Consider the following 17,500-nt stretch of genomic DNA (forward strand, 5'->3'; position numbering starts at 1 on the left):
GTGTGTGTGTGTGTGTGTGTGTGTGTGTGTGTGTGTGTGTGTGTGTGTGTGTGTGTGTCTGTGTGTGTGTCTGTTTCTGTGTGTGTGTGTGTGTGTGTGTGTGTGTGTGTGTGTGTGTGTGTGTGTGTCTGTGTGTGTGTCTGTTTCTGTGTGTGTGTGTGTGTGTGTGTGTGTGTGTGTGTTTCTCACCTCTTGTATGTGTTCTTTGGCCACCCTCAGCGGAGCGTTGTGATTGGCTGTGTCCCACAGCTGCAGGCTTCCATCCCCGCCCCCAGCGACCATGACGTGCTCGTTGGTTTCGCTCCACGCTACATCAAACAGGCCGTCGCTCCACTCCCACCTGAAACACACAGATCATCTTTTTTATAAACGCTGAAAACACTCAGGACGTTTAAAACACATTTAGAAGAGAAGCTGGAAAAAAATAAAACAATTAAAACATCTAAAGTCATCATCACTTCCCCCCGCCCTGGAGAGATAAAGACACGTTACCTTCTCACCAGAGTGACTCCTGTCTCCGTCTCATCCAGGACCAGCAGAGAGCCGCAGCCTACACACACAGACGCAGCTCATTTCAATGATTTCATCAAACATTACTTACAGACAGCAAAGATTAGGTACAAAAACATCACCAATGTTTTTGCCTGCAAACTTCAAAGTGTGTGTTCCTCTCCTACACACCTCTGGTATGTGACTTTCACTAACGATCATTACTGTTCTGCCCTTGATGTGTTTTATATGTTAAAGGACAAAGTTTCATTGTCATTTGAATAAAAGGTTATTGTTCCTTTATTTTGAAATCTGTGAAGACACAGGAAGCAAGAAACAGGAAGTAGAAAGTGTGTAAACAGAGAAGGAGAAATCCTTCAGAAAGTAATGGCTGTATGTCTAACTTGTTGTTTACATGTTTGATCGTCTATATTGATATATTTGATATACATTTATTCTAACTTTATAGGAGTTTAATGTAAATTTACTCTCTACTATTGTTTCAACTACTAAATGCATCTTGTATTTTCTTTTCTAGTTTCACTCTGATTCATTGTCATCTCGTCTACTTTGAAGAAGTCATTAAAGGAGCGAGCACGCTCACTTCCTGGTTCTTGAAAAGGAGTTTGGCTGGCTGTTTATTTATGTTAACACTTGAAGTACAACACATAGAAAGAACAGTACAATTACAATAACAGAGATTGTATCATTTTTAAATCATGTGATATTTAATGAAATCGTATGCAAAGCTCTGATCTCGGTCACTTCTGAGTGTTTTTTTTTCTTGTGTTTGTCTTCAGTGTTTAAATAAACTGGAAGAAGTGCTTCATACTAACCAGCTATGCCGTAGTACTGGGAGGCAGCGCAGGCCACTCTGTTGGGGATGAACGGAGATACTTCCACAGCGTAGCCATGACGGGTCGGACAGCGAAACACCTTCGCCATCATCAGCAGCTACCTGCGGCCCCGAGAGCGCCCCCTGCTGGACAAAACAGACACTGTGTTAAAGAGAAGCTGGCTCCTTTCGATCCCATTTTAAAATGTAAGACTCTGCCCTCATATGCAGCCTGTAAGGCCCTAGTCCTGGACCATTGTGCATCGATTAGTAACTGTTCTTATCTGTGTTGCTGGCTGTTTTTTGTAACTGTTTTCTTTTTAGCTGATTTTTTTCCTTTTCTACTCGCTTTAATGTTGTGAGCTCGAACTCACTGTAAACGAGGGAAACCTTCAGTGGCTTTCAAGTTAAAATAAAGGTTTTGACTTCTTTTGGACCCTACCCAAAGCTCATGGCCACAGGTGAGGGTTGGAACGAAGATAGAGCGGTAAATCGAGAGCTTTGATTGGTGCGGCTCAGCTCCCTCTTCACCACGACGGTCCATCACAGCACCCGCCCACCTGTCAATCTCACGACCCATTTTACCCTCACTGGTCAACAAGACCCCGAGACACTTGAACTCCTTCGCTTGATGCATGTTAGTATTACGGTTCATTCTGAAAAACAGCAGAAATGTCAATTTATTAAAACCTTCTATTTGTTCTCCTTCTAGCATGTGTCAGTTAGAAAATCATGAATAACCTGAAATAATAATTTATTCATATTTTACATTTAAAACAAAGCATGAAGCTGATGTGCAGCACAGAGACTTCACAGCTGATACTTATATTCAACTCTCGTCCCTCAGACTCTTTAATCTGCAGCACATTGGTCAACTTCTGTTGTTTATTTGTGTTTTATAAGAACGTTTGAATTGGAAAAAGGGTTTTCACGTTTCATAACTCAGAAGATTAAAGGGATAACCTTCACAAATATGACTTAAACACTTTTAAAATGTGGACATATTTGATATTTATTTTTATTTTTTTAATTTTAATAGGCGACAAGAAACTCATGTCCCTGGCTGTGGTACATTTAAAGATGATTTTACTTTGAGAGAAAATTAGAGGTAAACTTTACAAACTGCATCAGAACAATTTGATAATTAAGTCATTTTATTTTGAAAATGTGTGATAGGTGTAATAAACTGAAGACACTATGGGTTTTATTTAAATAATTAAACATTATTTAGGTTTTATAGTTCCCTTGTTAGTGTTTTGTAGAAAATGTAAAAGAAAGAACAGAAACATGTACTAGAGGGCTTCATAATATTAGTGTAGTAGTTAAATTAACGTTTTCATAATTCATGTTGGACTTTAATATATTTATTTAACAACAGCTCGTCTCAGTACTCACACTTTACCCACGGCTTCTTTCGGACTCTGACGTCACGTCGACGCGTTAATAAAAACTAATAAATGTTCATAAATGTTTAATATTGTTCATTTCGACGGTCCGACAGCTCCTCTGCTCCTCCAGTCTACTGACAACTTCACACTGCACCAACTTCCGTGTTTTGATCCCGCTGTCCAAACTACCCGGATGACGGCCGTTGTAGAGTTGTAAATCTCGCGAGACTTCCATAGGTGGCGGAGTGTGCTCAACATAAAATCAACACCAGCGCTGATTATAACCATTTTTATTGATATATGAAATATTTTTTGATAAACAAAAATTATTATGAGTATTTATAAAATATAATAAACATCCGGTGCTATTATTACCGGTTTTTTTTCTAAAATCATCTTTTTTTTTTATTGGCAAAATCTGTTTTTATGATCCTAAAAATCATATATTGAGTTTTTTTTGTCAACAGTACTTCTTATTTATTCACTCTGGTGTAAATAAGATATAATCACTTGTATTAAAATGTAAAATAATTCAAATCTACAGTCTGGTAATTTTTTTTAGATATGTGACAAACAAAACAAACAGACAGACAGACAACATATGGACTTTTTCTTAACATAAAGAATGACGCTGCGCTCACTTTGATGAATATTTGACATATAAAAACAAAAACAAAAACAAAAACATTTTACCAGAGGACTTTATTGAAGAAGCACAAAAACGTGCAAAAGACGAGGTTTTGATAGTTTTCTATAAATGGAAAGAAGTCTGAAGTTAAAGTTAAGGATGTAACGATACTTAAACTCATGATATGATTTGTGGCAGGATACAGTTTGTCATCGTACTCCATGATTTTCTCAATTTTAGGAAGTCAAGTTAAAGGAAGAGTGTGTGACTTTTTGATCCAGTAGATGTCGCCTTCAATCAATCAATCAATCAACTTTTATTTGTATAGCGTCAACTCATAACAAGTGTTATCTCGAGACACTTTACAAGAAGCAGGTAAAATACCTTACTCTTTGTCTGTTAACATTACAAAAGAGCAGGTAAAAAGACCTTACTCATTGTTATGTTACAAAAAGCAGGTAAAGGACCTTACTTATTGCTATGTTACAAAGATCCGGCCTATCCATCATGAGCACTTTAGCAAAGCAGCAAAAGTTACAGTGGTAAGAAAAAACTGCCTTATTAAAAGGCAGGAATCTTCGGCCGGATCCCCGGCTCATGACGAAACAGTCTTCACAGGCCTAGACTGCGCCGGGCTTGGAAAGGGATAGGGGGAGAGATGGGATAAGATGCAGGAAGAGGGATAGAGAGCAAGGGGGGGGGGGGGGTAGACCGTCCATCAGCAATCCGGTGGGGAGGGGAGGGGGTGTGGGGGGTTGTTCTGGCAGGCCGCCAACCCACGATCCGGTGGGGAGGGGGTAGTGGTGGGGTGGGGGTTGTTCTGGCAAGCCGTCAACCGACGATCTTGAGGAGCCTAGGAGAGCTCAAGAGCTCCCAGGAAAGTAGGTGGTTAGTGACTGAGATTTATAGATAGATACATGCAGTAATATGATGTACTGTATATGCAGAGAGAGAGAGAGAGAGAGAGAGAGAGGAGCTCAAGGTGCCAGTTCCCCCGGTAGTCTAAGCCTATAGCAGCATAACTAAGAGCTGGTCTACACCAGCACCAGCCCTAACTATAAGATTTATCAAAAAGGAAAGTTTTAAGTCTAATCTTAAAAATACAGACTGTGTCTGTCTCCCGGACCCCGGCTGGAAGGCGGTTCCAGAGGAGAGGAGCCCGATAACTGAAGGCTTTACCTCCCATAGTACACTTGGAGACTGTAGGTACCACCAGCAGGCCTGCACTCCGGGACCGCAACGCTCTCAAGGGACAGTACGGCACTAGTAGCTCCTTAAGATAAGATGGTGCCTGGCCATTTAGAGCTTTGTAGGTGAGAAGAAGGATCTTGAATTCTATTCTAGACTGTATAGGGAGCCAGTGCAGAGAAGCCAGGACAGGAGTAATGTGGTCCCATTTCCTGGTTCTGGTCAGTACACGAGCTGCAGCATTCTGGACCCGTTGAAGAGTCTTTAGAGACTTGCCAGAGCACCCTGACAAAAGAGAGTTACAATAATCCAGTCTGGAGGTAACAAATGCATGAACTAGTTTTTCTGCATCACTTTGCGACAGGATATTCCTGATCTTGGATATATTACGAAGGTGAAAGTAGGCTGTTCTTGAAACTTGACTGATGTGAGAGCTAAAAGACATATCTTGATCAAAAAGAACTCCTAGATTCCTAACAGTGGTACTAGATGCCAGGCTGATGTCACTAAGGACAGTCACATCACTAGAAAAAGTCTCTCTGAGGTTCTTAGGGCCTAGCACAATAACTTCAGTCTTGTCTGAGTTAAGTAGCAAAACATTTCTGGTCATCCAGGTCCTAACGTCCTTAAGGCACGTTTCTAGCTGAAATAACTGACTGGTACCATCGGGCTTCATTGATACATAAAGCTGAGTATCATCTGCATAACAATGAAACTGTATGGAGTGTTTCCTCATAATATTTCCCAGAGGAAGCATATATAATGTAAAAAGAATTGGTCCAAGCACTGAACCTTGTGGGACTCCATGGCAAACTTTAGTGTGCATAGAGGACTCAGCATTAACATGTACAAACTGAGATTGGTCTGATAAGTAGGATTCAAACCAACTTAAAGCAGTCCCTGTAATTCCAAGCAAATGCTCCAGTCTGTCCAACAGGATCCGATGGTCAATGGTGTCAAAAGCAGCACTAAGATCTAACAAGACGAGCACAGAGAGAAGTCCCCTGTCTGAGGCTAGAAGTAGATCGTTTGTAACTCTAACTAGTGCAGTCTCAGTGCTATGGTGGACTCTAAATCCTGACTGGAACTCTTCAAATAAACTGTTGTCATGGAGAAAGTCACACAGCTGTTTAGCTACCACCTTCTCCAGGATCTTCGAGATAAAAGGAAGGTTGGATATAGGTCTGTAGTTAGCCAGAGTTCCTGAGTCCAGAGTAGGCTTTTTAAGTAGAGGTTTGATTACCGCTACTTTAAATGTCTGTGGTACATAGCCTGCCAGTAAAGACATATTGATCATATCTAATATGGAGTTGCTAACTAAGGGAAAGACTTCCTTAAACAGCTTGGTTGGGATTGGGTCTAAAAGACCGGTTGACGGTTTCGATGCAGAAATAATGGAATATAACTCTGAAAGGTTGATTGGAGAAAAACAGTCGAGACTAATATCTGGTCCTGGAACTGTCTCTGCCGTATCAGACGTATCTGCACCAGGTAAGGGCAGGAGGTTACCAATTTTGTCTCTGATGTCTAGAACTTTGTTGTTGAAAAAGATCAGGAAGTCATTACTGCTGAGGGCTAGAGGAATACAAGGCTCAATGGAGCCATGACTCTCTGTCAGCCTGGCTACAGTGCTGAAAAGGTATCTAGGATTGCCTTTGTTTTCCTCGATTAGAGAGGAGTAGTAGGCAGCTCGGGCGTGACGTAGAGCCTTCATATATCTTCTATGACTATCCTGCCAGAAAAAACGAGATTCTACCGTTTTGGTCGAACGCCATATTCTTTCAAAATTCCGTGATGATTGTTTCAGAGTACGGGTTTCTGAGTTGAACCATGGAGCCACTCTCCGCCGTTTGATAACCTTCTGTTTCAGGGGAGCAATCGAATCCAGAGTAACTCTCAGCGAATCCACTGCACTATCAACAAACTGATCTAGCTGAGAGGGACTAAAGCTATCGTAAGAGTTTCCAACTGGGTTGAAACACGGTACTGAATCAAAAACAGCTGAAATAGCTTCCTTAAATCTAGCCACAGCACTATCCGACAAACTTCTAGAAAGCACACCTCTTCCAGGCAGAGGTAATTCTAGTAGGACAAAATCGAATGTAATAAAAAAAATGGTCTGATAGCAGAGGATTTTCTAGGAAAACTGTAAGGTTATGGATTTCAATTCCATAAGCTAAAACAAGATCCAGGGTGTGGTTAAAATGATGAGTAGGTTCGTTTACACCCTGGGTGAAACCAATAGAGTCTAATAGTGACATGAAAGCTGTGCTCAGGCTATCATTTTCAACATCCACATGGATATTGAAGTCACCTACAACAATTATTCTTCCTTGAGCTCCAGCATGAAACCAAAACAAACCACGCCTCCTCCAAACTGAAGCCTCCAGAGACACACCTCCAACCGCCCTCCACTCACGTTATCATGAAGGAGTTATCAAGTAGAACTAACCATAATTAAACACTGTTTAGCGCAAGCGTTGAAAAAATAGTCCTCGGCTCGAGCTACAATCACCTGTGTCCTGTATTGTTGTGTTAGCATGCTAATGTTAGTGCTCTTTAGTTAGCTCGTAGCTTCACATTGTTGTGTTAGTATGCTAATGTTAGCGCTCTTTAGTTAGCTCGTAGCTTCACATTAGCTGTGTCCTGCATTGTTGTGTTAGCATGCTAATGTTAGCGCTCTTTAGTTAGCTCGTAGCTTCACATTAGCTGTGTCCTGCATTGTTGTGTTAGCATGCTAATGTTAGCGCTCTTTAGTTAACTCGTAGCTTCACATTAGCTGTATCCTGCATTGTTGTGTTAGCATGCTAATATTAGCGCTCTTTAGTTAGCTCGTAGCTCCACATTAGCTGTGTCCTGCATTGTTGTGTTAGCATGCTAATGTTAGCGCTCTTTAGTTAACTCGTAGCTTCACATTAGCTGTGTCCTGCATTGTTGTGTTAGCATGCTAATGTTAGTGCTCTTTAGTTAACTCGTGGCTTCACATTAGCTGTGTCCTGCATTGTTGTCTTAGCATGCTAATGTTAGCGCTCTTTAGTTAGCTCGTAGCTTCACATTGTTGTGTTAGCATGCTAATGTTAGCGCTCTTTAGTTAGCTCGTAGCTTCATATTGTTGTGTTAGCATGCTAATGTTGGCGCTCTTTAGTTAGCTCATAGCTTCACATTGTTGTGTTAGCATGCTAAAGTTAGTGCTCTTTAGTTAGCTCATAGCTTCACATTGTTGTGTTAGCATGCTAATGTTAGCACTCTTTAGTTAGCTCGTAGCTTCACATTAGCTGTGTTAGCATGCTAATTATTAGCGCTCTTTAGTTAGCTCGTAGCTTCACATTGTTGTGTTAGCATGCTAATGTTAGCGCTCTTTAGTTAGCTCGTAGCTTCACATTGTTGTGTTAGCATTCTAATGTTAGCGCTCTTTAGTTAGCTCGTAGCTTCACATTAGCTGTGTTAGCATGCTAATGTTAGCGCTCTTTAGTTAGCTCGTAGCTTCACATTGTTGTGTTAGCATGCTAATGTTAGCGCTCTTTAGTTAGCTCGTAGCTTCACATTTCATGTAAACTGACACAGAATGAGCGTGATCTAAAAACTCTTACTAACATCCAAATAATCAGTGAGTATGTTCTTCTTCTCTCTAGTTCTTGACTAAAACAGCTTTTATACAGAAGGGGAGGAGCCGGCCGTCCCGTCCATGTAAACACGGCTCTGACAACAACACAGCCAGCGGGACTCGAGCTTCTCCCTCATTGTAGACAGTCATGACTCAGAGACACATTTACACAGGACAGACTTTATGATTTATTTATGTTGAACATTCTAACTTTCAGAATAAATGATTCTTTAATTTTCATTCTCTAAAAATGTAAAATATTATTTATGTTCTGTTACTGCTGTAATACTTTTTTTAATTTCAGGGTTGTAAAGTTGCTCTCATAATAATGCAACTCTTCTTCAACTACTGACGTCGAACAAGATATGCCAAAAACAGACAGCGCCCTCTGCTGGTTAAAAAATAGCACTGCAATATATATATTAATTTGACAACCTTTTACAATCCCGGATGCTTTTCAACACCATGACGATGCAGTCTGCATTATTTTAAAGAGGACATATGATAACCCTCCTCCACCTTTTCAAACAGTCCCCTCCTCCACCTTTTCAAACAGTTCCCCTCCTCCACCTTTTCAAACAGTCCCCCTCCTCCACCTTTTCAAACAGTCCCCTCCTCCACCTTTTCAAACAGTCCCCTGTGGTCTAAATGAAACATCTGTGCTTTGGTCAAAATATAACATGAATCAAGCACCAGAAGAGGTTTGTGACCCTGTATAAACCAGCTCTCTCAGAACGCTCCGTTTTGGTGTGTGTGTCTCTTTAAATGTAATGACAAATTAGAAACAGAGCATTTTTCTCTGTGTTGTAAGACTTATGCAGACCACAAACAAAGGACTGGATGGTTTATTTCACATGTTGTGGGTCTGTAGACTCTCAGGTTACACAGATATATGTTCAGAAACACTGAAGAAGAGGATTTTTTATAATATGTCTCCTTTAAATGTTTTGACTTTTAACCTCATAATTTCGATTTATTATGAGCAAAAAAAAAAAATTCTCAACGAAGCCAAGTTTTAATTCTTTTTTTTCTCAACTGGTGGAAATGGGCTTCCATAGTTTACAATGAAGACCAGAAGAAAACATTTAGTTCATGTGAGTTTATTCAGGATGTTAAACTTCAGTTTGTTCACACATCAAATCACTAAAGTGTGTTCAATCATTTCATGAACACATTCACTTCATCCACACAATCACTTTGTTTGATCAGAATCTCCACTCACAGAAAACAATGATTTATCTCCTTATTGATTTAATCAGGAGGATTACATTTTTAAAACACCTCAGAGGACATTTTTACATCACTTTGAATATGAACAACAACATTTATTCTGACTAACTCATTTCTTTAAGTCTGATTTTATAGATTTTCTACAAATGTACAAAGTGGTGAGAAGAGAAAATCAGCATGAAAGAAAAGTTTGCTGCTCTCTCTCTCTCTCTCTTCAGACTCCTGAATCAGAACAGAAACAACAGAAAATATAAATGTATGAAAACAAATAATCAAACATGGAGAGTGGAGAGAAGTTGATATTTATCACTCAGAGAAATGTCAGTTCAGGTGAACAAAAGTCATCCTGAGCAGTGAAAGAGTCCACGGCTAAACAGACACAGGAAGGAGTTTCACTTAAAGACACTCAAACATTTACAGAACAGACGAGAAGAGGTCAAAGTACCGCCCATAAAGTTTGATTGACAGGTGACCACGATCAGATCTCAGCAACGAGCGTGGATAAAAATCAAGTTGAAGATTTAAAACACAGCAAGTTAAACATCTGTCTCGTTAATGACTTCTGTCTATTTCAGTTTACACAACTCAGCAGAGTCTCCAACACACCAGAGTCCAGCATGTAGAGGCTGAGTGAATGTGGTCTGGACTCTGTGGAGGAGAGTCATGGTTTCAGAGATGCTGTAGAAGGACAGAATACCTGCTCTGTGATCCAGGTACACTCCTACTCTGGAGGACTGAGGACCTGAGACAAGAGTGCTGACATTGTTGTAATAAAAGTTATAACTGTTGTTGTCACAATCTAACCTCCAAGACTTGTCATTAAATCCAAATATACACTCATTCAATCTCTCTGCTCTGCTGATATTCTTGTATGTGACTGCTACAGAAACTATTCCTCTCTTCTCTATCTCCCAGTAACAACGTCCACTCAGACTCTCTTTACTCAGGACCTGAAGACATTCAGTGAATCTGTCTGGGTGACTAGAATAAGGATTGGTCTGACCTGTAAATGTTACTTTTCTGTTCCCATCAGATAATAACAGCAGTGTGTGTGCTGTGTTTGGATCCAGTGTGATGTCACATGAATATTTTAAGAACTCAGCTCTGGTCTTGGGCTCTGGTTCTGGCAGTAAAACATCCACTTCAGTCACTGTCTGTGAGATGTTTGTCCATTTCTCTCTCAGGACGTCCTGTAGTTTATCTCTGACTTCTGACACAGCCGCTGTCACGTCCTCAAAGAACCTCAGAGGACGGATCTTGATGCTGGATGAGTGTGTAGATTCACTGAGTGGTGACAGTGAGGGGTAGTCGTGTAGAAACTGGTTGTGGTCCTGTGTGTGTGACAGCTTCTTCATCTCAGCGTCTCTCCTCTTCAGCTCAGTGATCTCCTGCTCCAGCTTCTCCTGAAGCTCTCTGACTCGACTCACTTCAGTTTGCTGCTGGGATCTGACCTGCTGCTTCACATCAGAGCGTCTTTTCTCCATGAGACGGATCAGCTCAGTGAACATCTTCTCACTGTTCCCCACTGTTTTATCAGCGGAGCCATTGATAGCCTCCACCTCCTGTTGGAGCAGCTTCACATCTTTCTCTCTGTCCTGGATTCTCTGCTGGATGTTTTGTCGACTCACCTCCAGCTCTCTCTGCTTCTCGTTCCTTTCTGCTGCAGCTGAGACTGTGTCATGACCTTTGTGTTCATCCACAGAGCAGAGATAACAGATAGACTGCTGATCAGTACGACAGAACATCTTCATCACCTCATCATGACGAGAGCAGACGTTCTCCTGGAGCTTCTTGGAGGGCTCCACCAGCTTGTGTTTCTTTAATGGAGGTGCTTCAAAATGAGGCTGGAGGTGTTTCTCACAGTAAGAAGCCAGACACTGCAGACAGGACTTACAGGCTTTCAGTTTTCTCCCGGTGCAGACATCACAGGCCACATCTTCAGATCCAGCATAGCAGTGATCAGCAGGAGCAGCTTGGAGTCCAGTCTTCTTCAGCTCCTCCACTAAATCTGCCAACATGGTGTTTTTCCTCAGGTCAGGCCTCGCTGTGAAGGTCTGTCTACACTGAGGGCAGCTGTAGACTGTCTTCTCATCCTCTGTATCCCAGTGGCTTTTAATACACTTCATGCAGTAACTGTGTCCACAGGTAAGAGTCCCCGGATCCTTCAGGAGATCCAGACAGATCGAACAAGAGACGGTTTCCCGGTCCAGCTGAACTCCTTTCTGCGCCATTTCTCCTCTCGGTAACAACGACTGTCTGAGATTCACTTCCTCATAACTGAAAACAAGTTTCACCGCTGATCTACAAAGCATGTGTCTGTGCATGTGACTGTACAGGTGTTGTTGGTTACACCCATCCTCAAAGTGTAGATCTAAAGGGGAGGGAACCATGAAGTATGAGGACAGAGTGCAGCAGGCTGTGTTTGAGAGCAGGAAGAAGAGGGAGGGCTGATCGAACTACGATTCATTCCAGGAAGAGGAGCGGTTTGAGAGAGATACTTGTTTACAACAGAGAACATTTCTCTTTTAAAAACACTTCTCCTTTCAGATTTTAGAAAAGGTGTCACACTCACTTTATTTCAAAATAAAAGCAGGGTTGAATATAAACATCAAGTAAAGTATACTCTCAGTATAAGGAGGTACAAAACTTCTAAATATTGTAGAATGATCGAGGGTCGAGTTACTTTTACCACACAGGTTTATTGTAGGTGATCAACATACAGCTCCATTTTCAGGAGAGAAAATAACGCAGTGCAAAAGCATGTTCTGTCTGTCGTAAAGCAGTCTAGTGCCGTAAACATAACGCTGTCGTAACAACTCCTGTAACAGTCTTTAACTTGGAGTACTGTCATCTACATGCAGATGTGACAAATACAAGCCGTAAAGGGAGGTAGTTATACACACATCAAGTAGGAGCAGGGCAGTTATAAACCAGCAAACTGAGGAAGAATGATTATAGTTACCAGTTTGAGTCAAAGGTCTGTATTAAACTCAGACATTTCTGTCAACACTTTTTTTTTCTGAATTGACAAAAACATTAAAGAGGACATATTATGCCCCTCCTCCACCTTTTCAAACAATCCCCCTCCTCCACCTTTTCAAACAGTCCCCCTCCTCCACCTTTTTACAGTCCCCCTCCTCCACCTTTTCACAGTCCCCCTCCTCCACCTTTTCAAACAGTCCCCTCCTCCACCTTTTCAAACAGTCCCCCTCCTCCACCTTTTCAAACAGTCCCCTCCTCCACCTTTTCAAACAGTCCCCTCCTCCACCTTTTCAAACAGTCCCCTCCTCCACCTTTTCACAGTCCCCCTCCTCCACCTTTTCAAACAGTCCCCTCCTCCACCTTTTCAAACAGTCCCCTCCTCCACCTTTTCAAACAGTCCCCTCCTCCACCTTTTCAAACAGTCCCCTCCTCCACCTTTTCAAACAGTCCTCCTCCACCTTTTCAAACAGTCCCCCTGTGGTCTAAATGAAACATCTGTGCTTTGGTCAAAATATAACATGAATCAAGCACCAGAGGAGGTTTGTGACCCTGTATAAACCAGCTCTCTCAGAACGCTCCGTTTTGGTGTGTGTGTCTCTTTAAATGTAATGACCCCCCCCCCCCCCGAGTTTTCCCCGTAGACATCACTCCTCTGTAGAGAGAATAAAAATGGCCGACCTGCGCAAAAGTTTTGTTCTAGTCTGGGGGTGGAGTCTATGGGTGGAGATACCAGGGGAGGGGAGGGGATTTTTTTTTACCAGAATCCCACTGTGACATCACAAGGAGAGCACATTTAAAACAGAGCATTTTTCTCTGTGTTGTAAGACTTATGCAGACCACAAACAAAGGACTGGATGGTTTATTTCACATGTTGTGGGTCAGTAGACTCTCAGGTTACACAGATATATGTTCAGAAACACTGAAGAAGAGGATGTTTTATGTCCCCTTTAATGATCGATAGTATTGAAAAGTGGGGACACTTGAAAAAACTAAATTTCATTGGACAGAGGAATGAATCCATCAAAAATAACTCTGTCACTTGTCTAAATTACACACATCTGTTAGCGATATTAGATACCAAAGATTTTACATTTTTGATAACTGAAAACAATAAATGACCCAACGTTGGCATCTTTTTTTTTAATCCATTGAAGTCGTCCATATTTGAATCGCGAGGTATCGTAACATCCCTACTTAAATCAGATTATCATGTAATGGATACAGTATTTATAAAAAAAGTTTAAATATGTCGGCTTCATCTTTCAGTCTGTGAAACCTTCAGAGCAGCTTTAGATCTGCAGCTCAAAAAACCTCCAGCTGCTGTCTCTTTAAGTCCTGCCTCCCCACATGCCCACTTTCTTCTGATTGGTCGGCTCTCTGGAAGCCTTCTGGGGAGGGGCAGAACGCTGCAGGGCTGCCAGGGGGAGGGCTGCTCTCCAGTGCTGGGAGAAGAGAGTCTCTGTAAGGCTTTGTTTAGCGCCCCCTGCAGGCTCATCCTGGAATTACATATAAGAGTTTTTAAAATGAGGATCACTGAAAGTCCGCAGCACCAAACTCGGCCTCGTGCACAAACTGCTGAATCTTCGTCCGGAGCCATGACTGTTTCTCGGCGGTGAGTCTCCTCATGGCCGGCGCCAGGCTGAGTAAAAACAGCGTCACGTCGTCCCTCTTCTCCGCGTCCCGCTCTCTCTGAGCCTCCCGGGCCTCCGTCCTCCTCAGGTGCTCCTCCAGCAGGCTCTCCTCCGTGCTCCTCCTCCTCCTCCTCCAGACGCGGGTCGGCCTCGGAGACGACGCCATGTGAAACTCCTCCTCCTCTCCGTCCGTTTGGTCTAGAAGCTCCGCCTCCATGACCTCCTGCTGCTCCTCCGTCTTCAGCTGGTGGAGCCTGGACGGCGGCGGCGGGTTGCGGGACGTCTGCAGATCAGGCTGCACGGCCGAGGGGGACGGAGGCGTCAGCTGATCTGAGAGCTGCGAGGACGACTGTGAGGACGCGATGGACGTGGCTAATGATGTCACCGAGTGCATGATGGTCTCAAACAGCTCCCTCATGTTAGCCTGCTGCGCTTGTTGCGTTTGCACGCCGTTGTCCGTAGCGGCGGGGTCAGAGGTCACCTCGACCTTCGCCTCTTTGAGTCTGGCGGTGTCTCTGTTGGCAGAAGATGGCCGCTTCCTCTGAACGAACTCTGAGGAGGAGGAGGACGATGTCGTTGTTGTTGTAGCGTCTGCTACAGCGAAACCTGCAAACACAAATATCACGTCGTTACATTTCCCTCCAACAGTCAGAAAGAACTCTCTCCTGTGTCTCTAAAGGTTAAATCTACATCTACTAACCGTAATTGTCGTCGTCGTCGTCGCTCCGCGCCTCGCTGGTCGTGCTGCAGCCCACCATCTCAGACGCCTGGAAGTAGGGCTGCGGGTCCAGAGCCCAGCCGTTGGTCCCCGCGGCCCTGGCGTCGATAAACGGGTTCAAGAAGGACAGGATGGCTGAATACCTCCACGGCCTGTAGTTCAGGAGGCCGATGCCGCTCTCCCGTCTGTCCTTCTCCCGCTGCCTCTCCCTCCTGTGCTGGTCCCGCAGCATCTTCCACTTCCTCCTGCACTCCGGCTCTGATGGAGGAGAGGAAATGATGTCACTGAAGAGTAACCCCGCTTCAGAATAAAGCTTCTGGTCATCACCAAACCATAAATTAAAAACCTCGATTTGATGCATATATGTGTTACCATGGCAACAAAAGTAGAAGTCCTGGGCACCCGGTATTGGGTCTTTTATTGCCCCCTAAAAGATGAAGGTAAACTCCTGCACACTGTCTAAATTACACAAATAAGTAGGCAACATTTCTATGTTTTTTTGTGCAATGGCTTAACTACGGTGCGCCTTAAGGGACAAAATAGCAATTGATTAATCACGATTAATTCCAGACCTGAATAAATCCAGAATAACTGGATCATGCTCACAGCCCTTTTTATTTTAAAAAATGAAACATATTTAAATTTCGGAAAATTACATTATTGATGTACTTTTTAAAAATGGAAATGTGAAATTATTATTATTATTTTATTATTTTTTATTATTTTCCTTTTATTCGTGAAATAACAAAAACAAATAGTGACACAAAGGACAAAACGGGGAGGACAATTTTACAGGGATGAAAGAAAAAGAGAGAAAAAAGAAATGAAAACAAAACCTGGGGGAAAAACAAAGTGGGTACAGTGTGTTTGTTTGGGAAATGTGAAATTAAAAATATACAAATTAAAATATAATTATAATAACGGTTTTCAAAAACCGTTACATCCTCAGGTGGAACCGATGTGCGCAGGACGAGGGTGTCACCAGAAGAAGTCGGACTGTATTTAGGGACGGACCTGCTTTGTTTTGATCTTCTTTAAGAAGGGATTCCGTGAAAACTAGAAGAGTACAATGTTTTAACGCCGTCTCACTTGAAGCCTGATGAGATAAACTCTGTGTTGGTGTTATCACGGAGTGTTTATGAAGCAGCAGAGAACCGGAAACTCTCACCGGGGACACCGACGATCTGCGACACTTGTCTCCACGAGTCGCTCCTCATGTTCAGGTCTCTGTAGGTCAGGCAGCTCGGGTCGTACAGACTCGGGAACCGGGAGACCGCCATGATCAGCTTATACTCCATTTCGGTTCAAACTCCTCAAAGTGTCCGATGGAGGAGAGAACTCTGCGAGAAAATAAGACAACAACAGTGATGTACTTCCGGTTCCGGCGCGTCACTCAACGAACGCGATTGGCGCTGTAAACGAAATCCGAGTACAAAAAAGCTAAATTTAATAATTTATGTGAATTTAAGATATTTTCAGTGGAACAGATTATTTCTATCAGCTCAGAAATTAGAGCAGAAACATTCGGCATAAAAACGGCTTTTTATTTAATCACTTCGGACATTTTATCCAGTCATATTTAGCAGTAGACCTAATTTATATTATTTAATTCTTGCTCATATTTCAACCAATTTTTTAACATCATTATCATAACTCTATTACTTTGTAATTAAATGTTTTTAAATCAAATCACATGTTCCAATAAATGAATTAGAAACACCTAACATTATTGCACATCATTGTTTTGATGATTATATAGTTGTACAGATTGTGAAGCTCATACCACTTTTACTTCTACTGAAATACTTAAACAACAAATAAGACTAAAGATGATGTCATTACTGTGAGCTTGGTGGTGTAGAGAGTGAAACCTAAGACCTAAGAACACAAATAAACATGCTTCAGGATATAGTGATTTAATTAAACAGCTTTTTAATAACCACATATTCACAATATCTAATGATATTTATAAAGCCTGGAACAGAAGGGAACACTGTGCTTATGCATAATAACAGACTCTAAGAGTGTGAGGTGTGACCCCGCTGCATTAGAGAACATTTTCATAACAGTGTTTAAACGAGACACCACAGGACGACTTTAAAGAAACGTGCAAAGTTGCTGCAAAGAGAGACGACTGAACTTGTGATTTTCCCTCCCAGAGAAGTTCACATCTCTGCATCCAGCCAGTAAAACAAACATGGACGTTTCCCTCTCGTTGCAAAGATAATATTGCACATTTTGCTTCAATGACGGATGAACAGTAAAAGCTGCTTTCATGTTGACCAGAGCGGACAGCAGCTGTAGTTCTCTTAAAGTACCTGTAGGGGGCGACATCCAGCAGGGAAACTCAGGCGATCAATACGTTCAAACTATTTTCTCGGAGGACTGCTCATTGATCTCTTCACACATTCAAACAGATCTGTTGATGGACAGAGACTGGAAGAGGCCGACGCCACCGAGCTTCAGAAAAGAAATAAAGAAATGAATAAATGTGAAGTGTGTGTGTATGGATTGATCTCTTTCATTTTCAATGTTTAACTTATTGTCATTTGTATTGTGGACAGCTGAGATTCAGCTCCAACATGATGTGTGTCCGGCTCCGTCGCTACCCGTCGGCCCTCGTCTGCCTTTTTGTTTTTTTATATTTGTGTGTTGGGTTAGGGTCAAAATGGACTTACAGGAAGTAACCTATCTCCGTCTTTCTACAGAAGAAGAAGTGTTGACGCATGCTGCATGGGGAAACCCCTCTTCTGTTTCTCAGACTGTTTACTAACCTAAAAATAAGAAGCCGGAGGTCAAAGGTCAGA

General features: G+C 42.3%; 3 protein-coding genes across 5 annotated transcripts in view; all 3 read right to left on the reverse strand.

The window, feature by feature from the left end:
• Positions 1–2,875, reverse strand: part of pex7 (peroxisomal biogenesis factor 7) — a 65,518-nt gene extending 62,643 nt beyond the window's left edge. The window contains exons 1-4 of one of the 3 annotated variants that reach the window (XM_061052876.1): positions 2,720–2,875; positions 1,326–1,468; positions 493–550; positions 190–340 (exon numbers count right to left, since the gene is read on the reverse strand). In XM_061052876.1, the coding sequence (XP_060908859.1) occupies positions 190–340; positions 493–550; positions 1,326–1,437 (321 nt within the window). In that variant the 5' untranslated portion in view covers positions 1,438–1,468; positions 2,720–2,875. Of the gene's footprint in view, positions 1–189; positions 341–492; positions 551–1,325; positions 1,472–2,719 lie in introns of all 3 variants that reach the window. The other 2 variants (XM_061052878.1, XM_061052877.1) reach the window with 2 other exon arrangements.
• A 6,341-nt stretch (positions 2,876–9,216) lies between these two features.
• Positions 9,217–11,655, reverse strand: LOC132985446 (tripartite motif-containing protein 16-like). Its single transcript, XM_061052828.1, has one exon. It carries the CDS (start codon positions 11,591–11,593, stop codon positions 9,929–9,931), a length of 1,665 nt encoding a protein of 554 aa, XP_060908811.1. The 5' UTR covers positions 11,594–11,655; the 3' UTR covers positions 9,217–9,928.
• A 1,532-nt stretch (positions 11,656–13,187) lies between these two features.
• On the reverse strand, positions 13,188–16,064 carry LOC132985465 (uncharacterized). The gene is made up of 3 exons (XM_061052864.1): positions 15,862–16,064; positions 14,676–14,951; positions 13,188–14,581 (listed from the first exon to the last, which is right to left on the reverse strand). The coding sequence occupies exons 1-3, from the start codon at positions 15,989–15,991 to the stop codon at positions 13,875–13,877; spliced, it is 1,113 nt and encodes a 370-aa protein (XP_060908847.1). The 5' UTR covers positions 15,992–16,064; the 3' UTR covers positions 13,188–13,874.
• Positions 16,065–17,500: the final 1,436 nt, after the last annotated feature.

This window comes from Labrus mixtus, chromosome 12, assembly GCF_963584025.1.
Source record: "Labrus mixtus chromosome 12, fLabMix1.1, whole genome shotgun sequence".
NCBI lineage: Eukaryota > Metazoa > Chordata > Actinopteri > Labriformes > Labridae > Labrus > Labrus mixtus.

Bases quoted from the DNA above. Each gene is read 5' to 3' on its own strand.
- LOC132985446 (XM_061052828.1), bottom strand. From the start codon at position 11,593: ATGGCGCAGAAAGGAGTTCAGCTGGACCGGGAAACCGTCTCTTGTTCG.
- LOC132985465 (XM_061052864.1), bottom strand. From the start codon at position 15,991: ATGGAGTATAAGCTGATCATGGCGGTCTCCCGGTTCCCGAGTCTGTAC. The intron at 14,952-15,861 runs GTGAGAGTTTCC...CTCCTCCATCAG, and splicing joins GCAGATCGTCGGTGTCCCCG to AGCCGGAGTGCAGGAGGAAG. The intron at 14,582-14,675 runs GTTAGTAGATGT...TTGTGTTTGCAG, and splicing joins CGACGACGACGACAATTACG to GTTTCGCTGTAGCAGACGCT.